The 27,525-nt window shown below is 36.0% G+C and overlaps 1 protein-coding gene across 6 annotated transcripts in view; it reads left to right on the top strand.

The window, feature by feature from the left end:
* Window positions 1-27,525, top strand: part of NR3C2 (nuclear receptor subfamily 3 group C member 2) — a 383,963-nt gene that overhangs the window by 303,775 nt on the left and 52,663 nt on the right. For all 6 annotated transcript variants that reach the window (XM_043971516.1, XM_043971512.1, XM_043971511.1 and 3 more), the window contains exons 5-6: window positions 1,871-2,224; window positions 4,404-4,548. In XM_043971516.1, the coding sequence (XP_043827451.1) occupies window positions 1,871-2,224; window positions 4,404-4,548 (499 nt within the window). The remainder of the gene's footprint in view (window positions 1-1,870; window positions 2,225-4,403; window positions 4,549-27,525) is intronic.

Raw genomic sequence — 27,525 nt, 5'->3', positions numbered from 1 at the left:
CAGTTGTGATTCAACATAATATAGTCATAAGCTGTAGGAACTTACAGAGCATCTTTATTTTTTCCTTTTTAATTTTTTTTTTTGCAGGGCAATGAGGGTTAAGTGACTTGCCCAGGGTCACACAGCTAGTAAGTGTCAAGTGTCTGAGGCTGGATTTGAACTCGGGTCCTCCTGAATCCAGGGCCAGTGCTTTATCTGCTGCACCACCTAACTGCCCCCTCAAAGCTTCTTAAACCAGCACAAAACTCATAAATGGAGTGCATCACCAGAATACAAAGTAAACACTTCAAAGTTATACAGTTCCTCAACAGTTTGGGGTTCTTTGACTAAGTAGAATAAACAAACTAGAGTAGGGATTCTTACCTTATTTTGCGTCATGGACCCCTTTGGCAGTCTGGTGAAGTCTATGGACCTTTTTAAAGAATAATGATTTTAAATCCATAAAATGCATAGGATTACAAAGAAAACCAATTGTATGTAATTTTTTTTGATCCAGGTTAAGAACTGTGAACTAGAGCAAGAATGTACAATACCGCATGGTCTTTTGGCGCCACATGACTCCAAAGAGTCATATGTACAATCTTTGTAGTAGCATGACAAAGAACAAAATGCCTTAAGATTTGTTGATTTTATGTTTTAAAATATTTGTCTTCAAAAATGCTTGAAATGATATTGCATTTCAGCATAGCATTTGTCTGCTCTATTCAGTGAATCAAAATGAGTTTGGTATTTAAATTGGCTGGGATGGAAAGACTACAGAGTAGAATAGGTTTTCAAGAGTAGTTAAAAGGTTGAGTATCACACATTGCTCTGAACAGGACCTAAATTTTCTCTAATATTAAGAACTTCTGTAGATTCATTAGTTGGACTTCCATTTTATGGGTTACAAGGTCTTTGCATTTCTTTCTTTTGCATGTTGTCTGGTTTGGAGCCATTTGATGGTCATCCATTCAATAAAACCTGTTCATTATATGATGTTGTTATAGCATTTCCCTAGGTGGAATGAGGCATTTTTTAGTAGAAAACATTATCTCTGCGCTTCAAAAGCTTTTGGTGTAGTCAAGGAAACAAGAAAAACAGTATAGGAGAAAAATAACTACAGGATTTAATCAAATACATCATGGTAATTGTCCATGTGTTTACTCAGGAAGAATCAAGTGAGAGTCAGGGAAGGTTCATCAGAGTGAGTAAGATTAAAAAGAGAAGCACAAAGTAAACCATCTTTATTTTGTTCTTAATTCCAAGTTTAATAGAGAAGACAGAAATCGTTGGCTCTTAGGGGGTGTTTTGATTATATATTTCATTTATCATGTATTTAATTTGTTAGCTCCATGCTGCACTCTCTTCCTGAGAGCTTGTGTAATTGGAAGCCTGTAGTTTTAAGCTTGTCACACATTTTCTTTAAACTTTAAAGAGAGAGCTTCCACATTGTTATAACATGAGGTCTGATGGTGAATGTATGCCTTAAATCTCTGTATTCAAATCTCAGAGTAAGTCTTAATTTGATTCACCTTGTTATTTTGATACTTTTTGCATCTTTGATTTCCTGCTACCTAATATGGATTCCAGCCCACAAATAAATGACTGTGTCACTAACTCTCTTAGATCTTTCACAGAGGATCTATCTAGTATAACGGAGGCAGTTCTCTAGGCCTTTCATACTTTGTGGGTATTGATACAGGCCTTAGGGTACATCTGTTATGCCTTATCTCTGTGACATGAGTGGTTCAGCTCCTTTTCTGATTGGATGCGCTTCCTTGTTATTATTTGTTTTATTATTTTTAGTTCTTGCACCCAAATTTGAGCATCCTAGAGTTATTATAAATAAACCCCTTCTCTACCTTTTGTAACAAGATCTTTTTGCTTTCAGCTCGAAAGTCAAAGAAGTTGGGAAAGTTGAAAGGGATGCATGAAGAACAGCAGTCTCAGCAACAGGCTCCACCACCACCCCCACCACCCCCCCAGAGCCCAGAGGAAGGAACAACTTACATTGCACCAGTAAAAGAGCCCTCTGTTAATACAGCACTTGTTCCTCAGCTCTCCACAATATCACGAGCACTGACGCCTTCACCGTCTATGGTCCTTGAAAACATTGAACCAGAAGTTGTATATGCAGGCTACGATAACTCCAAACCAGATACAGCAGAGAACTTGCTCTCTACCTTAAACCGCCTGGCTGGCAAGCAGATGATTCAAGTAGTAAAGTGGGCAAAGGTACTACCAGGTAAGATTTTCCTTTATTCCATGATTTTCAATCTTCTTTACTACATAACATCTGGCTATATATATAGGTTTAGTTTTATTTTTACTCCTATCACATTTCCATTTTGAAAAACATATTGGGGCAGCTAGGTGATGCAGTGGATAAAGCACCAGCCCTGGATTCAGTAGGACCTGAGTTCAAATTTGACCTCAGAAACTTGATGCTTACTAGCTGTGTGATCTTGGGCAATTAATTTAACCTTCATTGACCCACAAAAACAAACAAAAACAAAAAGAAAACCATATATTGAGAATAGAGTATAGTGTGAATTTCACCCGAATAAGATTGGGATATCCTTATTCACACAAATGTAAATGTAAACACACACACACACACACACACACACACACACACACACACACACCTTGGGTTGATGATGAAAATGAATGGAAAATGTGTTCTTGTAAAGAGAAACAAGGTAAAAACATTTAGTTTAAGAATGGAGACCCCTACCAAAGAGTACAGCCCATAGATAGAAAGAACTCTGTACAGCTTGAGCAGACAACAGCCTTATAGAGCATAATTAAGAAACATCAAGGGGCAGCTGGGTGGCACAGTGGATAGAGCACCGGCCCTGGAGTCAGGAGGACCTGAGTTCAAATCTAGCCTCAGACACTTGGCACTTACTAGCTGTGTGACCCTGGGCAAGTCACTTAACCCCAATTGCCTCACCAAAAAAAAAAAAAGAAAGAAAGAAAAGAAACATCAAATATTCCACCTGTAACAAATAAATATAGTCAAGGAAAACAAATTTCCACATTGGCCATGTTCAAAAACATATGATTCATTCTGCATCTTGAAGCTATCATTTGTCAGGAGGTGAATAATGTGCTTATTTCTTTTTACTCTGGAATCATGGTCTTCCACAGGGGCTTTGTTTCTCTTCTTTTTTTTTTCTTACAACAGAGGAGAAATGATAGGGAGAAGAGAGCTAAGAGGAGGGTCCCCTTTCCCCATCCCGACAAAAAAAAATAGAGAGAAAAGCACAAAAAGAAGGCCAGAAAGAGCTTTGAAAGTCATATATTGATTTTATTATATACTTCAAAAGCAAGCTCTATGTAATAGAGACATGCAATTCCATGTATAATTCTCTCCTCTTCTACATGAATATGTAAATGCTATTTTATTTAGTATTTGTTAATCTTAGAATACAAATAAAATTTAATTTAAAAATATTTTCAGTTATTCAAAAGCATTTCTGCTCTGGTTGTCACCTAACTGAGAGCAATATCCTGAGGAATTGGGGTTAGGATAAATAAGGAATGGAATCAAAGTAGATTCATAGGTAGAGTTCAAGATACTGCCCTGGAAAAGCAGCATGAAGCTGTTGTGGACGTGTGTGTGTGTGTGTGTGTGTGTGAGAGAGAGAGAGAGAGAGAGAGAGAGAGAGAGATTGTGTGCTTGCATTCATGCTTGTGTGGTGTGTGTAAAAGGAGAGGGAGGGGGGCAGCTAGGTGGCATACTGGATAGAGCACCGGCCCTGGAGTCAGGAGGACCTGAGTTGAAATCGGGCCTCAGACATTTAACACTTACTAGCTGTGTGACCCTGGGCAAGTCACTTAACCCCAGTTGCCTGACCAAAAAAATTTTTTTTAAAAAGGAGAGGGGGCAGAGAAGTTGAAAGGTGGTATCTAGAAGAGAACAAAAAAAGGACAAAGAAGCAATGAAAAGAGGAAGGAGATACACCAAAAATAACTGATTGACTTCAATTTTGTCAAAAAAAAAACAGGCTTGCTCTAATTTAGAGGGAAATAAGGCTTGTTTTTTAGTGTATAAAATGGGTGTGCTGTTATTGAATTTTATAGGATCATGTTCATATAAATGTATCTTGATTTTAGTAATTGTACATATTACTAAATATTTAGGGCTTAAGAAGATTTTCCAGATTTATCAGTTTTAAAATCAGGATAAAGGAGTATTTTGAACCAGTACCAAGCTGAACTACCCCAGCTAAGTTCCACTTAGATTTTTACTGCCCACAGCAGTTTGAAGTGTTTATCATGTAGAAAGTATTTCTTAAAGGCTTGGTGAATTGAACTGAGTGGTAAAGGACCACTTTGGGGGCATCTCGAGGTGTTTCATCATGGACAGAATATGAACTGTCAAGTGTAGTTCTATGATTAATTGTTCTCTTCTCCAGGATTTAAAAACTTGCCTCTTGAGGACCAAATTACCCTAATCCAGTATTCTTGGATGTGTCTATCATCATTTGCCTTGAGCTGGAGATCTTACAAACATACGAACAGCCAATTTCTCTATTTTGCTCCAGATCTAGTCTTTAATGAGTAAGTATCAATTAATTAACTATCACATAACAAACTCAATAGTTCTTCTTTGTGCTCTTTATGATTTTTAAGCAAATATGCCTATATGAGAAAAATTCTACTGACCCGGGTATTTTTTAAAACTGAGAACATGAAACTACTTTTAACAAAATGATATCATGCACACTTCTAAGTATGTGGCAGTTGTCCCAAAACAAGGATGGTCTATTTGGCTCTGAAATATGACTGATACACAACCACAATTAATAGAAAACAGTCTTTTTTGGTATCTGCTCTATTGGAGAAGACTATCTAATTTCTAGGAAATCTGAATGTTTAAATTGCCAGTTTTTATAAGCATTCATATAATGGCTCTTTTGTTAACAGTATACAGCTGCTCAATGTGTTTTCATGACAATCATAATTATCCTTCTTTGAAATCATAAAAGAAGCCAAAATGTTTTTCTGTAGTGAAACATTCTCGGTTTTATGATGCATTAAAAGAGATTGAAAGAATCATAATGGATTCTTCCCTGGCTTTGCATTTTTCCCTGTTTTAAGTTCACATTTTAGTATTGTTTGCATGCCACATTAGCAGATTTCATTTATGTTTATATCCAGTGGTGTTTCTCTATAATTGTAGGGTCAAGAAACACTTAAAAAGAAAAGGAGTATTTGAATTATGATAGTGCCACAGCTTTATCCTAACAGATGGCTTTCTCTAGAGGTATGAAAATAGTGGATTTGTTAGGATAGGAAGCTAAAAGGAGAAGGATTGTTGGTGAAAGAAAGTGAACATAAAGGATTAAAAACAAGCAAATAGCATCAGTTCTTCTGAATTTTCTACTGTTTTATACCCTCATGACAGAACAGGAGTATAGCCATCGGTTGACAGTTCTTAGTTTCACCTGCCTTTTGGGAACTTATTGATAAGAATGATTATTTACATTATATATACTTATTCTCAAAACTGTGAAATAAAGCCAAGATACAGCCTGCTTCAACATTGGTTGTATGGTGAATAGATGAACAAGAGATAAACATATGCTGATGACTGAAATGGACATTTTCAATGAGTTTTGTTTAGCTTACAGGATTCATTAAGTGCCATTGAATAGCAAACATTTCTTAAATAGCTTCTATAAATTGAAAGAAAAGTGATAGTGGTTTTATCAGTGATCATTATCATGTTTTTTAATCCCACAATAGAATATCAGTGCCATCAAAATGTCATCTTTGATGTCATTTGGTTTATTTTTATGTCCTTTTTTATTTTAATTAACATGTATTTTCCTTTTTAATTGTGCATGAAACCAATGGCACTCATGAACAGAAGGGTATTAGAATAAAAAATCTAAGTGTATATTATTAAGTTTATTAAATGCTTACTATGTGCCAAGCTCTGGAAATGACAAGTATGAAAGCATGACAGTCCCTATTCTTAAGAAGCTCATGTTGTAATAGGGAACATAACATATAGAAGAGGTTTGAGCAACAAGTAGGATGGAAAGGCTTGAGAATATTGAGATGCAGTAGTAAAGAAGATGATAATGTGTATTAGGTGGTGTCCTTTCCATTAATAAAGTCATATCTGTTTCTGATGTTGTATTGTTTCACAGTGGTGAGGACTTTCGTGGTAACAGTTATCTTTGGGAGGGTTATTAGTAGCTGAAAAAAATCTTTAATATTCTGTGAAGCTGAGAAAATCCTGAACCTTGGTAATTTGCCAATATTAGTATTGTTGAGGTCTTCTTGAAGGAAACACAAAGAAATAAGGAACAGAAAGTCATGATCTTTATATTTTTTTTTTTGTTTCTGAAATCAGTACAGAAAGTGATTATTGAGTGACTGAATGAACAAATGAAATAAGCATTTATTAAGTTCTTACTGTGTGTAAACCACTGTGGCAAGTACCAAGGAGGCAAAAAGGAAAGTAAGACAGTCCCTGCTTTCAAATGTCTCATAATATAATGGGGGAGACAACTCATTTGGAAGATTTCAGCTATAAGTCACTTGGAAAGGCCCCAGGGTTCTTAGGGTTCAGCAGCAAGGCAGATGGGAATGATTCTTCTGTAATATCATTTCCACTGATAAAATCACTTTCTGATTTTGAACCGTATGTCACTGCCAGTGACTGGTGACAAGAACTTTCATTTCTGGGTCTTCAGTCGCTGTGACTGCAGCACCTGTAGAAGTAGTTCCTAAGCTACATCACCACAGAAGTTGCTCTCAGGATAACAACGGAGGGTACTGGGTTAGAAGCATTGCTATTTCTAAAGCTATTTGGGTTCAGCGTCTTGAGCTGTCTCCCTCAAGGTTTGAGGAGAGAGGTTGGTCAAGGTTGTAATGTTCTGACCTACCTGACATAAGGTGGCATTTATCCCTTGTTCAGGGTGCCCTACTGTTCCAGGTAGGCTGGTTCTCCTGATCTGTGAATTGTAGTTGGTTGTTAGTGCAGATCGCTTACCCATTCCCCAGAGAAATTGCCTCCCCAGATGATGGTCTTAAAGGTGGGATGAAAAACTGGACCAGTAGTCAGGGGGATACTATCACCTCCAGGGCTCCTGAGATTATACACAGGTTGGTAGCAGTTGGCCTGCAGCTATTGCTGGTGATCATAAGGAAGGGTCTCCCCTGACTAATGGCCACAAGTGCTGGGCTGGAAGGAAAAGATGGGTTGGGGGTCACTGCTATTCCCAATACTTTTGGGTTCAGGGTCCTAGGCTATCTTCCTAGGGTCTAAGGAGATGGTGGTCAAGGTAGTGGGTTAGGGTAGTAGTGGTTTGACTTGCTTGGAATATATTACCTCCTGTCTCTCTGCCAGGGTGCTCACCTGCTACAGCTAGGCTAGCTTGCCAAACCTCTGAGTGTCATAGTTGGTTAGCATTTGATAGAAATGGAGTAGAAGCAGAGAAAAAAAGTAAAACGGTCTAATGAGACATCTTCACCTAGCATCCCCAGCCACCTAGGGATCTATAAATAATTTTTTCAGGGGAGGGGTTCCTATGAATTTGTTTTTTCTTAAATATCTTATAAGTATTTCAATTTATAAATGGTTTCCTTATAATTTTACGTGTTTTGTTTTATGAATTAAAAACATTATTCTGAAAACGAATCTATAGTCTTCACCATACTGCCAAAGGGTTCCATGATATAAAAAGGTTATGAATTCTTGTCTTAGACCATGGCTGTTATAAAAATAAAGTCATGATATGATATAATTGTAGTTCATTAAGATTTTTCTCTGGCATTTTAAAAACACTTGGACCTTAAACATATTATTAATTTTCAGACTATTTTTAAAGCACCATCCTCATATCAAGAGAAACAAAGCCTAAAGCTGGCCTAATCTAATTGACCAGATTTTCTTGGTGTTTAAGCTCTTCGTTGGTCATATTTGTGTATTAAAAAAAATCTCTTTCAATTAGGTCAAATCAAATCAACAAATATTTATTGAATACTCACTATATGAAAAAATGATATTTAACACATGCAGAATCTGGGAATGAGATGCCAGGGGGGATAATAGTTAGAACACCAAGCTTCAAAGTCAAGTTGACATGGGTTTAAGTTTCACCTCTAGCACAGATCTGTGTCTCTGGGCAAGTCATTTAATTAACCTATGAATTTTTTGTAATGACAGCAGTATGAGGTGATATTCAGAAAAACCAACTCAGTCTTGGGATGTGCTGGTAATAATGTAACATCCAGAACAAAGAAGTTGGGGTCTGTTCAGGAGTCCTGCATTTAATTTTTGAGAACCAGGATGATAAGACTTGAATCCATTACATGAAAGAATCATTGGAAGGAACTGGTAAAAATTGGTCTAGAGTAGAGAGGATTGAAAGGAAATATGATCATTTTCTCTATTTGAAGGAATATCATGTCCAAGGGGGAGTTGACAGTTCTCTTGGTCCCAAAGATCAGAACTGCTGTGCTAGGGAATAGGTGGGCTCTACAAAAGAGACAGACTTTTAAAACCTCCTGATAATGGGCTTCCTTGAGAGTCATGGTGGCTGGATTCTCCCATGCTCAGACTCTTAAAGTGGAAAATGGATAACCACCTGTTCAAAGTGTTGTAAAAGGAGATTCATCTTTTAGCGCTAGAGTTGGACTAAATGATCTCTGAACTCCCTAACAAAATCTTAGATTCTTTTGATGCTATGTCCGGAGCACAAAAGAATTACTTCCACAAAATAGCTGGACAAGATATTGTCGGGGCAGCTAGGTGGCGCAGTGGATAGAGCACCGGCCCTGGAGTCAGGAGTACCTGAGTTCAAATCTGGCCTCAGACACGTAACACTTACTAGCTGTGTGACCCTGGGCAAGTCACTTAACCCCAATTGCCTCACTTAAAAAAAAAAAAAAAGATATTATCTGAGAGGGTGCATTCCATAGTCCTTAGTCCAAAAAGGCTTACAAAATGTGTGTGTGTTTACACACATACGCATACACACAAAATATATATGCATATACATAGATATGTATACACATATGTGTATATATGTGTATATAAATAATGGTAAATGGGATGAAGCATTCATGTTCACTAAGAAGTTTTTCAATCTACATAATTGTGCCCTTTTTTGTTAAGGCTTTCTTCTCCTTTAAATATTAAATTTCTTTGAATTTTTGATGGTCTATCCAAAAAAAGTTTTCTAGTTAGACTTTAAAATTTAAAATAATAATAATAATATTTCTTTCAAAAAGATAATACATCTTGGTGTGGTGAAAAAAAGTATTGAACTTGGAGATAATAGGGACCTGGATTCAAATTCTGCTATGACAGTTACAAACCATATGACCTTAAACAACTCACTTAACATCTCTGAGTTTTTTATCTGTAAAATGAAGATAATAAAGTTTGCACTACATATTTCAACATTGTGAAGAAAATGCTTTGCAAATCTTAAAGGACTATACAAATATAAGTTGTTATGACCTCGAGGGAAACCTAACATTAAAACTGAAATAATATATGTAATTTTTAAAATGACACCTTTGTGAAACTGTTTTGTGTGTCAGACAGTTAAAAAAACAAACACAAACAATAACAAGTCTATTAATTCCAAAACAGCTGCCCAACCTTTCCAGCTATATACAGCTGTAGACAGAAATCAACCATACAAATTTCCAGTCCAAAAGACATTCTCTACAGTGTTTAGAATGACTTCAGTGGGGGTTTTGGTATGTTTGTGATAGAATCCAATGCCCTTGCAACTATGTAACTATGATAACATGATATTTTCTGTCATGAAATTCAAAATGATATTATTTAACCCTTTTCTGTGAGAAACCAAGAAAAAAGCAAGACATATTTCTAATAATTGTGAAGTTCATAGGACCGAGAAACTTCTCTTACTTCTAGTCTAATATATTTTAGTTACTATGAGAATATTGTGAATTCTCTGGTTGTTTTGGTACTTAATTTTGTATCATAGTAATGAGGATTTAGTTCATAAGGTTAAATAAAACTTTTTTTGTTTCATATCTGAACATTGGCAAATGATTTGATGAATTTTCTATTAATTCACATAATTCTAGCACCACCTCCAATTCGTCCTTGATATTTTCAGCCTGAAATAGAGTAAAGAGAACCCATGCAAACCTCTGGGAATTAGTCCCTTGCCCTCCTTAGGCTTTTGCAAAATGATTCAAAGAATTACAGTGGAAACTATGTGAAAGTGCATGTGCCAACATTTTTGAGAGAGTGAGCCAATGCAAAATAATTTGCAAAGCCCTCGCTTTGCCAAGTCAGAGCTTACGTTTGGGCCTTTCTTTTCATGTTTTGTGTTTTAACTCAGTTCACCAAACATTTGTAAGTACCTTCAGTGTACCAGACCCTGTTCTGGTTGCTGAGTAGACAAAGATGACAAAAACGAAGAGTCCTTCTTTTCAAAAACAATGTTTAAAGTGTGTGTGATGCAGGAGATGGAAAACAAAGTGACTGGAGCAGCCTCAGTGACTCACTGAAAAGTGAAAGAACCTCAGAAAAACATTCAAGGAAACCACCAGCCACCTGGATAGTGACCATGATTTCTTACCCAAATTCAGTATGAGGAGCCCAGAGAAAGTGGTTGGGGGGAGGGAGAGGCGGAGACAAAGAGCCAAGAGACAGCTGGCTGCAGATGGAGTGATGAGGCCTGACGCGTCTTTCCCCTCTGCCCATTCTGGCCAGTGGGGCACAGCTGTCTGCTACTTGCTAAACTTTTAGTACTTGGTTTGCCCTGGCATTTGGCTTTTTGTGAAGTCTTCCCTAATGAGAAAATGGAGTGATACCTCAGCAAATCTTTCTGGGAATAGAACTTCTTTATAATGAAATACATGTTAAAAACAGCTAATGCTACATGATTTCATAAGTGGATTCCTATTCCTACAGCCTGACAGTCCTCCCTTGTTTTCTAGTAATAACACTTAGGTATGGTTTTACTGATACTTCTTATATGCAAGTTGGCTTTGACATTGCGATTCAACCTGATGATGCTCCCTATGCATCTTCCCATTGCCCTCTCATTCATAGATAGCCCACAAGTAGGTATGGGTATTAAAAGATACTGAAAGAGAAGGGCAGCTAGGTGGTGCAATGGATAAAGCACCAGCCCTGGATTCAGGAGGACCTGAGTTCAAAACCCGACCTCGGACACTTGACACTTACTGGCTGTGTGGCCCTGGGCAAGTCACTTAACCCTCATTGTCCTGCAAAAAACAAACAAAAGATACTGAAAGAACAGGATGCCCAAAGAACAAGAGAAGGAGTTGTGCAGATAGTTTAAGTAGTAATAGCAGGGAAATCCAGGATTCAAAATCTAACAACAAAATGATATGGAGGTATTAATTTGTACCTGTGAAAGAATTTAATCACACTGAGGGAATCACAAATCTTTCCAGGTACTTAGTATAAATCATACAATATACAAAAATATCTTCAAGTACATCTTGTATCTATCCATTTGAATGTAAACTAGGTGGGACAGCTAGATGACACAGTGGGTAGAGCACGGACCTAGAGTCAGGAGGACCTGAATTCAAATCCAGCCTCAACTTCTTGTACTTAGAAAGTCTTTACCCCTTCTCCTCTCACTGGCCCCATAGAATCAGAATCTTAGTATTGAAAGGGGGAAAAGAGGAGGGGGGCATTATCTTAAGTTAATAAACCAAATCTCCCCTAGGAGATGGAGGAGAAGAGCAAATCGAAGAAGCAACCTAGAGAATCGTACAACAATCAATCTTTGTTAGGCTCTTAGAAAAGAACACTGGACAGGAAATCACCAGACCTTTGGTTCTAGTCTTACCTCTGCTACTAACTAGCCTTTGAATAGGTCACTGTGTCGATCAATGGCTGCCTTCTGCTAGAGCCTACAGCCCAATTTGTCCTCCTGTGAAAATTCTCTTCCTTTATACCAGGGATTCTATTCTATTCTAGTTAGCTTTTAATGATATTTTCATATCATAAGATGCTTTAACAAGTTGGAACATATCCTTATGCTTTTTGTTTTATAGATACAATGATAATGAAGTTTCAAACAAATAAATGTCATTGAAACTCATTCTTTTTGTTAATAGAGGTATTAGGATTATTGAAAAACATCATCATAGTACTATAATCAAGGAATTGCTGGGTATTTTTATGTTGTTTTTTTTTTTTCTTCAGAGATAAAAATAGTTGATGCTCTAAAAAGGGGAATTTTTTAAAATCTAAAAAATCCACCTAGGGGCTGTATTTATTATATTAAAGTAGGGAAGGGGCGATTGGGGGAGAACCATGTGAGAAAATTTTTTCTTTAAACATTCAGCCTAAAACTAGGGTATATATAGAATCTTCCTTCTTTGAAACTGAAAACCATTAACATATTCATATAATTTTAACTGTTTAGATTTATTTTGAAAAGAAAATATCAAAGATCACTGACAGTATTCAATTTACTTATCCATTTAAAACATATATTAGAATCTTCACGTAAGCCTATAATTAATTTAAAAAAATATACTCTCCAATAAAATCCCTACCTATCCCTAAAGTCATTTTCATTAATGAGAATATTCGCTGTACTGCTGTCTAAATCAATCTAAATATTTTGAAATTAGAAGTAATTTTTAGTCTTCCAGTCTTTTAGCATCTCTTATAGTCTTTATAAATAAGGGGGGGGGAGTATTAATGCTATTTTCCTGCTTCCATAATTCCCATGTTTATATTATCCTGATTCCAGGACTTGTTGGGAGAGTGAAGGCAAAAGCAGAAAGACAACTTTTTTTCCTGTTACTTACAGTCTTTCCTATGGATCTCGAAGTATAAAGACTTCTACAGTTTTTTGGACTGGAAGGGCTAACCCAGATAATTGTTTTTTATTAAGTTTTATTAATTTCTTTTGCTCGTAGTATAACCGTCATGGGTTCAGAGATATATTCAGAAATGAAGAGGATGTAAAAATATGATAGCGACCAGGCTGGTAATTTGACTAATATAGGGAATCCCTACATGAGGAATCTCCTACCTATTTAGCAACATATAGTCTTTGGGAATTCCCAGAGCACTGAGAGGTTAAGTGTTTTGTCCAGTTTCATGTGTTGGCCTGACTCAGGACAGTCCTTTGATCATTTAGGTTAGATGTTGGAGTGAAGTAGGACTCTGATGGGTCATTCTGCAGTTTAGAAAGAGGTTCACTTAGCCATATCATTGAAGAGGTGTTAGACAAGGGTGAAATGAAATATTTGTTCACTAAAGTGTACAAATGTGTAATAAACCTTAATATGCATACATATTATTGTTATTATTATTATTATTGCTGCACAGCACTTAGCTTGAGTAAATTCGACCCTCTTTCCCTCCATATGAGGGGAAGCTAGGTGGCACAGTGCATGGAGTTTTAGAAAGACTCCTATTCCTGAGGTCAAATCTGGCCTCAGACACTTAATAGCTGTGTGACCTTGGGCAAGTCACTTAATCTTATTTGCTTCAGTTTCCTCATCTGTAAAATGAGCTGGAGAAGGAAATGGCAAACCACTCCAGGATCTTTGCCAAGAAAATGGGGTCATAGAGAATCAGACACAACTGAACAACAGCAACCTCTATATGACATGTCTAATCATCAGAGTAGGGAGTGGTGACTCTCGCAATCTTTGGACATCTGCAGAGTCTGAAAGGCCCCTACTCTGTGATGGGAAGCCATTTTATGCCTTTGTGACTAGAGACTATTAGGCCCTGAGCCTTTCATGTAAAGGGAAAACTTCCAAGGAAAACTAACTTAATTAACACAAAGGAATGGATTTGGGTAATGCTCTCACCACATCCAGGGACACACAGTCATTTGAAATTAATAAAAAAACAGCATTAATAAAAATGAGAAAAAAATTTTTGTTTATATTCTTTGACAACTTAACCATTGGAAAATGCTATTAATCATATGCATCTGTGTCATTTCTTATGTATCTTAGAAATCAGACTTTTAGAGAGGTATTTGAGGCAAATCTTCTAATTCGTAGTTGCACTGACTACATTTGTACAAAAACTTTAAAAATAATATATAATCAAATTGCTGACTTCCTGCCCCTGGCTCTTAAGGATGAATTTTAAAAATTAAATTGAAAAGTACACGGTTTTCTCTTGTTTTTTTTTTTAACCCAGTATGATCTTTCATATTTCAAGTTGATTGTGATAGATATTATAAGTAACTGATGTAAACCTTTTCACCAAATGGCTTTCTAATTTTCCCTATAATTCTTGTTGAATGACACTTACGTAATGATTAATGAATGTTGATCTCAATTCATATATGCCCTTAGGTGATGGCAAAGCAAGGGAATAAAACACAGAAAAACTCAATCTAACCAATGAGTATATCATTCTCTGCACTGTGCCACTAATGTGTTCTAATACTGGGCTTCTTAAACTGTTTTCCACTAATGACCCCTTTTTGCCAGAGAAATTTTTATGCAACCCCGGATATATAAATATATAAAATAGGTATATATAACCTTTTACTGTTGGCAAATTTTTCACAACCCCCACATTCAGTTACACAAAAGAGAGAAACTAGATCTTAATGAAGTACCTAAAGTCCATTGAATACAAGACCTTTCAGTTCTGATAGCCATCAATTGAGGACCTCTAGATTTCACTGTGACTTGTTTTGGGGAAAAAAAGAAGAAAAAAATTTTTTTTAATTCTATGATTTAAAGATTTTTCCCCATGTATGGCTATCACAGAACTTTCTAGCTCTAAGCCTATGTTCCTGTGAACCTTTAGAAAAATTTTTTTAAAGCCACTATAGCTGAATGATCCTTAAATCAAACCTGGACCTCATTCTACAGGAAAAGAATAGAACTGAGTTCAAGTAGTTCCCTACTGTGTTTAGTTGTAAAAAGGATTCTGGGTTAATGAATACTGTATATTTTCCTGGTTAAACAGTGCAAATTCACCAAGTTTGTTTTATGTGTCCAACAGTCTTCCATGGGATTTTCATGGAACCTGAAACCATTAAAATAATGTAATACAGAATAAGAACACAGTTACCTTTGTATGACCCTTAGATCTTTAGCATTTTTCCCAGTATTCTGATTTAAGTAGGAACAATGGTAAGGATAAAAGTACTGCAGTTACCTGAATATTTAATAATTTCAGGAGTGAGGGGAGATTGCTATAAGAATTAATGATCTTTGTTTCATGGTTAAAGCATCTTATATTACTAACATTTTCTTACTGCAACCTAAAGAATATTAGTACTGTATTAGTTTGCAGTAGGTTCATCTTATAATGGAAGAAATATGTGGGGGCAGCTAGGTGGCGCAGTGGATAAAGCACCAGACTTGAATTCAGGAGGACCAGAGACCCTGGGCAAGTCACTTAACCCTCATTGCCCCACCAAAATAAAAAAAGAAAGAAAGAAATATCTATTATGTTACAGAAATCAAAGTTATTAATAATTGTCCAGGCAATTGTTGCCTCCAATGGGATAATATTCTTACTATGCCAATATGTGTTGAGTTGTGTATGACCCTTTGTGACCCCATTTGGGATTTTCTTGATAAAGATACTGGAGTGGTTTGCCATTTCCTTCTCCAGCTCATTTCACAGATGAGGAACCTGAGTCAGAGAGGATTAGGTGACTTGTTCAGGGTCACATAGCCAGTAAATGTCTGAAGCTTGATCTGAACTCAGAAAGATGAGTCTTCCTGATTCCAAGCCTGGCCCTGTACCACCTAGCTGCCCCTGTATGCCAGTAAGTGCTATTAAATATGATTACTGATCTTGTCATAGTGTCAATGAATCCAATTGATAGCCAGTCCTCACTTTGGTTTCCACTGGTATATATGTTGTGTTAAAATAGACCTTAAATTGATGAAATTTAAGACACCTATTTCCTATGTTGATATACACTTTATCATTGAAGACTTAGACATAGATCAACTAATATAACATCTTGTTAAAATTAAGCCAAAATTTCTTCTGGAAGGTAACTATGTTGGCTAAGATGGCTGTTGATTATCTCCAATTTATATTGTATATATCTGGTTTATACATATTTGTTTTCATGTTATCTCCCCCATTAGATTGTGGGAGCTACTTGAGAGCATATGCTAGTCTTTTATTTTTGGGGGGGGAGGGGGGAGGTTGTACTTTTTTGCTTTTTTGTCTTTCTTTGTATCCCCAGCACTCAGCACATTGCCTGGCACTTAATTAGTAGATAATAACCGCAAAAAATCTTAGCCAGCCAAGTTTCCTAAGACAAGAAAGCCCGACAAAGATACTGATTGAAGCAGTGATAAATACAATCAAAGGTAAATAACAAACTCCTTCATACAGTGCAGGACTATACAAGAACACAACCACAAGCCTTTGAGTGAGAGAGAGAGACAGAGACAGAGAGACAGAGAGACAGAGCATGTGCCCAGAAGTTTCCAAGAGCCAGTCCAATGTCTAATTAAATGAAGCCTGGAGGTAGCTGGATGAATTTAGCCTTCCATGGGGCACTGTGAAGAGAGATGGGGGCTTGGGAAAAAGATGTGCACTTCTGGGGGCCTTCCAGAAGCCAATACCCTTGCTAGAAGCAAAGATGAAGAGAATCAGCTTAGCCCCAGAGCAGCACACTCTCTGGAAGTCAGAGCCTCCTCCAGGAGGCTTCAAACCAGCTGATCTCTGACAACTGGTCAGTTTTCAGGGCTTCTCAGAAAATGGAGCTAGCTTCTGGTTGGTAAGTGTTCAGACACAGAGCGGTTTGAGACCTGTTGGGCCACCAAGACACATGAGCAGAAGCCAGGAAGGAACTGGCTGCACCCAACCTGTCAAGAATCAGGGATGGCAACCTTCAGATTGCAGAGGAGACTTCATGAATAGACAGAACTGATCCACTCCATCCAAAAGGGGAGGAGGATGAGGAGTCTCACCCTGGCACAGTCACAATGTAGGAACTGAAAGTAGGGATATGTATAACAGAAGAAAATCCCAAATACAATGAAGAAATACTATAGGTTAAGAGAAGCTCAAGATAAATTCAAAAGAATAATTCCACAATAAGTACCAGTAGAGCCTCGGAAAATAGAATGGCTTAACCGAGAATACAAGAAATTAAGTAAGAAAAAATGAAATCTAAAAAGAGAGAGAGAGAAACAGAACAAAGCAATGAATTAGATATGAAACTAAAGAAACGGTAAAAAAATTTTAAATCATAAACTCCAACTAAACACAAAAATAGAATTATGAAAATCCAAAAAAGTGTAATAAAACAGGGAGAAAACATCAAATTGATAAATGCAATTAGGAGCTTTTTTAAACTTAAAAAAAACAAATATAGTTAATTTGATAAAAATATCAACTAAAAACAGGATACTATATTCAAAATTGAAAAAGGAGGATTTACAAGAGAAAAGGGAGAAATATATGAAGTTATTGGCTGTGATTTTGTCCAGTGATAAATGAAGCAGAGGCATATTTATTAAAATATAAAATACCCGATGAACAGAAAAGGAAATAGATACTGTAACTAACCCAATTTTAGATAAAGAAATTGAACAAACTATAGAGGAATTCCAAAATGGAAAAATAATCCTATAAGACCAATTAGATTTATAGGTAAATTCTGTCAGACATTAAAAGACACGATTTGCTTTAACATTACATAAGTTGAGAAAGAGGGCATTCTACAGGACAGATACGGTCTTGATACCTAAACCATCATAAGATAAAAAGAAAGAAAACTATAGGCCAATATTTCTGATGAATATTGATGCAAAAATATTTAATAAAATATCAGCAAAGAGGCTTTAGCAACATATTAAAAAGACATGCCAAGAATGCAGGATTGGTTCAATATTAAACACCATATTTAAAAGGAAAACAATTAAATAAACATAATTATATCAATAGATATATGTAAAACTTTTGCCAAAAATAGTTATATTTTTTAAAAATTTGAAACAGTAATTATTGGATCTTTTCTTAGTGTAGTAAGCTCTGTGTGTGTGTGTGTGTGTGTGTGTGTGTGTGTGTGTGTGTGTGTGTGTGTGTGAGAAAGCAAGAGCTACCATAATCTATAATGTAGAATTGTTAGAGCCCTTTCGAATAAAATCAGGCAAAAGTGAGATGTCCATTGCTAGCTATAGCATACTAGCTATAGCAAAAAAAAAAAAAAAAAAGATAAAAAATTGAGGGAATAAGCATAGGCAAAAAAGGGGCACTGATTCAATGATACCTATTGTAATTTACTTAACCCCCCAGAAACTACATTTGAAACATTGAAATACTTTCAAAACAATCAGCAGTCTGTTAACAAGAATTTATTGTTTACCAACCACTGTGTTAAGTACTGTGGATACAAAGAAAGGTAAAAACAACAACAACAACAAAAGAAACAGTCCCTGCCCTCAAGCAGGTTTCATTGTATTTGAGAGAGATGACATGTAAATAACCCATGAGATATATACAGAGTAAATTGTAGATAATCTAAAAGAGGAGGATAGTAGCTGGGGGTGGGGGCAGACCCAGCCATTGCAGTATCCCAGTATCCTGGTAATCACCAATAAAATTAGACAAAATAGTACCCATTCATTTGAAAGAACAAAAACTCAAGGATTTAAAGGGAGAATGAGCAATACCAAATCTTAGTACTGCCGAGTAATCATAATCAAAACCATTTGGTATAATGGTTTAAAACAAATTTTCAGTTGATCATTAAAATGGATTAGGTAAACAAGACGCAAAAGCAATTAAACGTAGTAGCACAGTGTTCAATAAACCCAAAGATCCTAACTGTTGGGATAAGGATTCACTCTTTGAGTGCTGGGAAAATTATAAAGCCAGCTTTCAGAAATTAGATTGAGAGCAACATGTCCCCCACCACCATCACCATAGTCTATGATAAATTCCAAGTGCACACATAAAGAAGGTTTTTTTAAGTCTTGTGAACAAATTAGAGGAACAAATACAGATGGGCAAGAGAACTTGTAGGGATAAAGATGGTTATAAGTTATAAGATGGGCTAAATTTTACATAAAATGTAAAAACTTTTGCACTAAATCAATGCTGTTAGAATTTAAAGGGGAATGGTTAACTAGGGAAGAAAAAATTTTATAACAAATTTCTCTGATAAAGAGGTTATATACAAGATAGAGGATTGAAACATATGTAAGTATTGATTGGTTCATTGATTCAAGTGATCCACATGTCCCATGTGGGAAAACAAATACATGATATTTTCACAAAATGTCCTTGAAGTTCAGCATATGAGCTTAATAAAATGGATTTAATTTTACAGATTTCTGCTAAAAAAAGAAGGAAAAATAAGATGCAAAGAGTATCACAGTGTATGTTAACTCTTAATCACTCAGTATGTCCTGTAATATCTTTGAGGATCTTCCAAGGATTTAATGAAGCTGGATAACCGTCAGTACCTTACGAAATAGAAGAGAAACATATACAAGACTGCAAATGGAATTTTCTCTTTAACTACATACAAATTTAACTCAGCAAGATTTCGTAGCAATCACTCAGGAAATCTGTCAAAGTTTTATTGTAGATAGTTAAACAAAAATAATACTACATTTAGGGGAAAAATAAAAAATTTTTAAAAGTAAAAGATGTTTTCTCTTTAAAAGGATATCCTTGATGTCAGGATACCTTTTAAAAGAAACTGTAATTAAGTTCTCAATGACCTTGATCACTTCATCTTAAAGATAAAATGAAATAAAAGGCAAATCAAAGGAGTCCATAAAATGCTTTTTACATAACTTGTTTCATTATTTATCACTTAATATGCTGAGAATTGGTGGAGAGGAATTTGTTTTTCTTAAATTATTCATGTTGTCTGAGTCTCTCCCAAGATAAGGGAATGTTAGTAAGAAAAGAAGTAATGTATTATGAAAAGATTCCTCCTTCACACATTTATATACAGAAGGAGATTGAGCCTGGACCTGTGATTTCACCGGTCTAAGTAACCCCTGGATGCAAAAACTCCTTCTTCCAAGGCAAGTTAGCACCATTTCTGTAATTTCTAATCTCAGAGAATTGCCAAGAGCAGAGCCCTAAAAGGTTAAAAAACTTGCCCAGAGTCACAGAACACTACTGTAGAATTAAAGATGGCCACCATATATAGATGGTTATGTAGATAAAGTGGCAGCCTGGAATCAAGAAGACTCATAATCTTCCTGAGTTCATATCCAACCTCAGATGCTTCTTAGCTGTCTAACCCCGGACAAGTCACTCAACCTTGTTTGCCTCAGTTTTCTCATCTGTAAAATGAGCTGAATGGCAAACCACTACAGTATCTTTGCCAAGAAAACCCCAAATGGGATCACAGAGAGATAGATACGACTGAAATAGCTCAACAACAACAAAAAGAAGATATTAAACCACTGTCTATGAATAGTAATTAACCTTCTAATCAGCATTTCAAAAGTCAATTCACAAAGGACCTAATATTTTGAAGAAACTTTTTTGGTACAATGAAAAAGTGTTGAAGAATCTGTTATTTACTACTTATGTGACCTTGGGCAAGTCATTAAACTTCTATGTATGCCAGTGTACCTCACCTTTAAAACAAGGAAGCTGAAGGAGGTGATCTCTAAGGTTGCCTCCAGCTAGTCTGTGAAATGTGTGGTGAAATCACATGTAGGCAGAATTTTATTTAAGAATGCAAGATATGTGATGAAGATTGGAAGTGCTTGTAGAGTTCAGAAGAAGGGGAAAAAGCACTGCAGGTGTGAATTGTTAGGTGAGGTAAGGAGGAGACAGCTTAAGTCTTGGATGATCACAGTGGAAGAGGGGAGTTCATTTTAGGCAGGGCTATATTATGATACGAGCAAAGGCACCCAGGAAGGAGGAATGTGATAGCTAAGCAATTTACACATCGTAGCTCCTAAATGAATGATTAATTAAATCAAATAACACTGAAGACTAGTCCTAGCAAGCAGGAAGGAGTGACAGGAAGCTTATTGACATATAAACACTACAAAGCTCAATCTCTTTCTCTCATATATGTGTGTATACATATATGTGTACATGTATATAGCCTTCACTCTGAAACTTGTGGGAATTTGTATTTCTTTTTCTACTCCCCCTCTTTTTCTCCTTCTGTGTGTGTCTTTTCTGGGGCTATAGGTTTCTCCTGACCTTCTTTCTCTGCCCATTATCTTTTCTTTCATGTCTCATCTCTTTTTCTTTACCTTTTCCTTTTTTTGGTCTTTCTTATTCCTGCTCCTATTTCTCGCCATAACATGGAATTGTATATTTTCAAATTATGTTAATATTTATTTAGTTATTTCCCCCCTTGTTTATTGTCTCTTCAGAAAAACAACAATAACAACAAACAAACAAAATAGATAGACCAGTCTCTCCAAAAACTAGTCACTTTAGAACAACTAAGTAAAGTTACCTGTAACTGCCTTAGGGGAAGGCCTTCTAGAGGGAAAAAAAAAAGCCCCCTCTCCCTGCTTTACTTATTTATTTCCAATGTAGTTACTGAAATTTCTGTTTCAGAAGCTAGGCTCTGAAAGAGTGACTACTTTATTATTTTCATAATTACTCTTGGCTGCCTTTGTTTCAGAAAATACTATTATTGATAGGAGGCGGAGGCACGTAATCACCAGAATTTGAACCGAGTATTTGAAGTGATTTTCTTTTTCTTAGCTCCTTTTTCTCTCACACAAACAACATAGTTGGCAGAGGATTAGTTTATAGAAGTTCAGAATGAATAGAACTCACTCATGATGTGTACCATGGAGAGAGAGAGAGAGAATGTGAAATTATTAAGCACTTAGTATGTTCATGGCACTCAAGATAAAAATATAAGCAAAGAAGACAGTCCCTCACCCCCAGAGGTCTTATATATTAATGGAGGAAGACAACACATACAGTGGAGATGGGAAGAGTGAGGTAAGAATACCCATATGGAGGTAAGGAGTAAGAGGAGGTGAGAGATAGACAAAGAGTTCATTCAACCTTGAGTGAACATAGCATTTTATAGAGGAAGCATAGTATAGTGGATAAGGTACTGGACTTAGAGTTAGGAAGACTGAATTCAAATATTGACTCTGATGCTTACCCTGGGCAAGTAATTTATCTTCTCTGTACCTCAGTTCCCTAATCTGTAAAATAAGGTGTTTGGATTTGATAGCATTCTGAGGTCCCTTCCATGTTTATGTCTGTGATCTATGAATATAATTGCCAATGTGAGTAAGCACAGAGAGAGCTGAAACTATTATCCAGTTATTGTTTATAGGGGAAAGAAGTCTACCATTACTAACGCATCAACCTTATGATCACAAGAAGACCAAAGGATTTCAGAATGGGAATGGCTGGTCTAGTCCAACTTAATTTATTGGCCATTTTATCTCAGCACATGGAGTATCAGAAGAATGTAGCATAGAAATAGAACACATTTCTTGTATGTTCATTTTAAATATTACTCATTGTATGGCTGCATGTATGGAATAGCTTGACATGGTGATGTTTCAACACCAGCCAAAAGTAGAAATCAGATCCCTTGAAAGTGTGAGGCAGGAGTTAAAATATGGTTTAGATCCTAAGGATGCAGTTGTTCACGATGGGTCCAAAGAGGCTCACTTTGTGGCAAATGATTATCAAAATCTGTGACACAAAGGGTTCTGTTCGGAGTGTCCCAAATTAAAGTGTAAAATCTTCACTTCTAGACTGAAGTAGAAGTTTATAAGCTTTAAGTTATTCAGATTTTAAAATCTGCTTTTAACACAGGCATATCTCAAACAAAAAAACTATGCATGATCAAATTTAGCTAATGAGACCATAATCCCTAAGTGATATAACATTTTCTTAACATAAACCAATCATCTGAACTTAAGAAGAGGAATTCCAAATCTGTGAAAACAGCAGCATTCTTTAAACCTCCCTACCCTGCACCCCTACCTCCAGACTAACTGCTGACATGTGGGATGTAGTAAATGATAGAATAAAAGCACTTCTTTAATATAACCTAAAACTAAATTTCAAGTTAAACTCCAAGAAATTAGAATTAGTACTGGGAAGAAATTGTTACATTTTGTGGTATTATTATGCATTATTTGTAATTAATTGGGGAAAAACTGTTTTCTTTTACCCCATCTCACAATAGCAGTCTATCTCTCTGTGTTTCAGGGAACTATTCAAAGAAACCAAGTGATAAACCTTGTGCCTATTTCAGAAATACAATGTCAAGGGCCCATCTTTACAAGTGAGATGGTTAAGCAAAATTAAATAATGTACTTAAAGTTATAGAAAGTAAGAATTAGCTCTGTGTTCCCCTGTCTCCTCATGAGCTACTTACCCACTGAAACAGAAAGAAGACTACTGCCATCATTTCTCAAACTCTAGTTCTAGTAGTACATGAAATAAGACTCTAGACAGAAAGCATGACAATGAAAAATGGCATTCTCTGAGGGAGGAATGACTTTTTATATATTTTGAGAGAGAATATTTTACCAAGTAATAAAAATTCATTTATTTTAAAGTTAGCAGTAAGTGGAGTTTAAGAATGAACTGTGTTTTTTCCTTCAAAAAGTAGTATAAATTGATCTAGCCTTGAATTCTTGCTTTTAAATGATGACAAACATTTGTTCAGTTGGTGGTTTGTTTTTTTTCCAGTCATGTTCGACTCTCTATGACCCCATTTGGACTTTTCTTGCCAAAAATAGTAGAGTGATTTGCCATTTCCTTCTCCAGCTCATTTTGCAGATCAGGAAACTGAAGTAGACTGAGTTAAATGACTTGCCCAGGGTCACACAGCTAGTAAGTGTCTGAAACCAGGTTTGAACTCAAAGAGATGAGTTTTCCTGACTCTAGGCCTGGCACTCTATCCACTGTGCCACCTAGCTACCCTGACAAACAGGACCTTAGAGATAGAAGGGACTTTAGAGATCATCGAATTCAAGGATTCTTAACCTGAGGTCCATGCAACAACAAAGTATCTCTGAAAAGAGTTGAGGGAGTCCATGAAGTTGGATGGAGAAATCATCTATTCTCATTAATCTCTTCCTGAAATTTAGCATTTCCTTCAATCATTTAAAAATATTGTTGAAAGAAGGGATCCATAGGTTTCGCCAGACCCCCAAAGGGGTTCATGACACCAAAAGAGCCCCTGATCTTCTTCGACTTTTCATCCCACACAGGAATCTACCCTACAGCATCCTTGGCAGGTTATCAGCCACCCTCCTCCTGAACCCTCTACGCTGACCACTTTTCAAGGAAGCCCTCTGCACCATTTGGACAACTCAACATTAAAAAGGTTTTCCCTTATTGAGTTGACTTATTCCATTTATTCTCACTGATCCTAGTTCTAAGTGTGGAATGACAGAGAATGTCTTCTTCCCTTCTACTTGTTAATGTATAAACTATTGGAGGAACATAATATAAGATATATAAAATATTAGAGGAACATGATTTTATAAGAAAAAGCCTTAGAATTCATTATTTACTCCATCATCCCTCTTCTATGAGTTCCAACAGTCTGTGTCTTTAAGATACATAAAAAAAGTATTTGTGTTTGCAAACTGAGGTTATCACCACCTGAGGCCTGCATGAGCATACCCAGCCTACGCACTCAGGAAATACAGGCAAATGAAACAATCATTTATAGTAATGCTTTGCTGCAGGCCAGGGGATAAAGACAGACATTATGATGAGGATAATAGATGATATTTATATGGCACTTTTAAGGTTTACAAAACCTCTTCCTACATACATTATCTAATTTGATAATGTATTTATTCACCAGACACCTGTGGTGGCCCCTTTTCCCCTATAAAAATCCCCATAGGTTATCTTTTAGTAAATTTATTTGAGCCTGCTTGTCTACTCAGTTTTTAAAACTGGATTTATAAAATGTTAATGTATATTACATTGAAGTATGTACCAAAAACTAAGAAATACATGAGTATAATCAATCCAGTTAATTAGCTGTATTCATAATTCTCACTTCATATCCTTGTAACCCTTAGCCCCAAGCTGGTGGGATGCCATGGACACTGGACATGACACCAGACATTGTGCTATAGAGGACAGGCCCCATATCCTAAAATAACTGAGTAGGTGACCTATGATTTTCATCCATCCATACCAGATATCCCATTATTATCATAGATAACTAAAAGTTCATTAATAGAGGCAACATGGTGCAGTGGATAGAGATCCTGGCTCTGCTACTTGGTAGTTGTATGACCTTTGACAAATCACTTTAGTTTTCTCAGGGCCCCAGATCCATTGTCTGCAAAATGAGGGAGTTGGACTCAATGAGATCTGTTAGTTGCTAAGTCTCTGATGTTAAATTTCTTTATTTCATTATGTATCTATTTGCAGTATCTATGGGTTGCACTTTTCTTTTTTAATTTCACTAAAGTGTCATTAATGTTAATCTTTACTTTGTGAAACAAAGAATCAGTTTGTGGTACTATTGATCACCCCAAAAATGCCTGTTATATAAGCCTGAAGTTTTAGAGCTTGTGTTTGTTTATAAGAAATTTAGAGTAGATAATCTCTAGGGTCCCTCCCAATTTCAAAGCTCATGATCCTATTAAAGGAGGTTACAGCTAACATATCTTATCTCTGCCTGTTCATACCCACTAACCCTAATCCACGTAAATAGATACCCCATACTACAGATATAAATACTAGAAAGATCCAAACTATGAAAAGCAGCTTTACAAAAACTGTGTAATATAAAGATAAGACAATTTAATGCATGAAGGCTGTCGGCAGATATGTTGTTTTGTCAGTGGTGTGGCATTTACATAACACTTTAGGGTTCAAAAAGCACTTTATATATCTCATTTGATCCCCACAACAATCCTGATATCCTCAATATAATGATGAGGAAACTGAGACTGAGAGGTTAGTTGACTTACCTAAGGTCACACAAGTACTAAGTGTGTCTGAGACAGAATTCAAACTCAGGTTTTCCTGCTTCTGAGTCCAACTCACTATCCACCGTGCCACCTAGCTCCCTATACTGTGATTCTCCCGTCATTGTGATTCTTGCCTCTTCTAGATCTCCAGGTTGTCATATGTTATTTCTTTATGCACTATACCCTTTAAAGTCAATGGAAATTCTGGTGCTAAAGACTTAATTGGAGTTCTTTAAAAACATATCTCTACTAATGTTTTACATGATTACACATGGATAACATATCACATTACTTGCTGTCTCATGGAAAGGGGAAGGAAAGAGAGAGGGATAGAATTTGGGACTTAAAACTTTCAAAAAATGTTAAAAATTGTTTTTACATATAATTAGGGGGAAAAATAAAATATTATTAAAAAACATATCCCTTTTAGAACGCCAATTAAAGTGACTGCCAAACACTGAATTAGCTTTTAGGTAGTAGTCGAATTGTACTGCACAAAATTAATGGTGATTTGATGCATGTCATAAAATCTATTGGATAACAAATCTTTCTTTTGTTCTATTATCCCAGTAAATGTCCAATAAAACAACAACCATAAGTGATTCCTGGAAGTAAAGTCCAGAATCCCGCCCTTGCTGTGAATGCATGAAGTAAACACCATCAGAAATAATAACAAGACCAAAACTCAAATGAGCATAATGGCTTTCCTTCAGATATGCTTTGCTTCATCAATAGAAGAAAAATCCCACAAGGCTACTTTTTAAAATGTCAAAAACAGTAAAGCTGGATTGATTGCAGTGTTTAAATCGAGGTCATTTTTATCATAAGCCATGAGACTGTGTGCATACTATTTTCTAAAAAGTAAAATAAAAACATAACAAACGAGACAGAGACCATCTGTTACACTGACCGTGCAACACAATGTTTCATTTACTCAAACATAATGATGAAGTTTATGGGATCAGCCATAAGGTTTTGCAGCCTTGTCCATTTTGTGTATGGTGAGCGTCACGTGGAAAGGCTGAGGATCTTAGTGTATAAATTCTCATTTTGAACATTTTATATATATATATATATATATATATATATATATATATATATATATATATATATATATATATATATATATATATATATATATGTGTGTGTGTGTGTGTGTGTGTGTGTATATATATACACATACACACACATATATATACATATATATATATACACACACACACACACAGTTATTTATTTCCATTAATGCATAGGGCCAGTTAATAGAGACTCTAATCAACCTTATTAAGCTGCTTTATATAGGAGCCCATCTCAATATTTCAGGGACTTCAGAGACCAGGTTTTTTACCCTGACAAAGAAAAAAAATCATTAAAGTACATGACATTAACACATTTCAATATTTCTAGTTGGCCTTTCATTTGCTTTTCCCCAAATTTCATCAAATATTATCTACTTAAAAGATTCCTCATGATCTTAGACCTGTATGCCATTCAAAAACTGATTAGAAAAAAGTCTGAATTCCTCCTCTTCTGAAGCTTAAATTCTAAAGAAAAGATGGTATTAACATATACCTTTGGGGCAGTTGTGAGGTTTCAGTTTTTGTTAACATAAGAAGAGGAAAGTATGCATATATACACATACATATATATGTATACACA

This window comes from Dromiciops gliroides, chromosome 6 (genome assembly GCF_019393635.1).
Source record: "Dromiciops gliroides isolate mDroGli1 chromosome 6, mDroGli1.pri, whole genome shotgun sequence".
NCBI lineage: Eukaryota > Metazoa > Chordata > Mammalia > Microbiotheria > Microbiotheriidae > Dromiciops > Dromiciops gliroides.
This window is presented reverse-complemented; position numbering and strand designations above follow the sequence as displayed.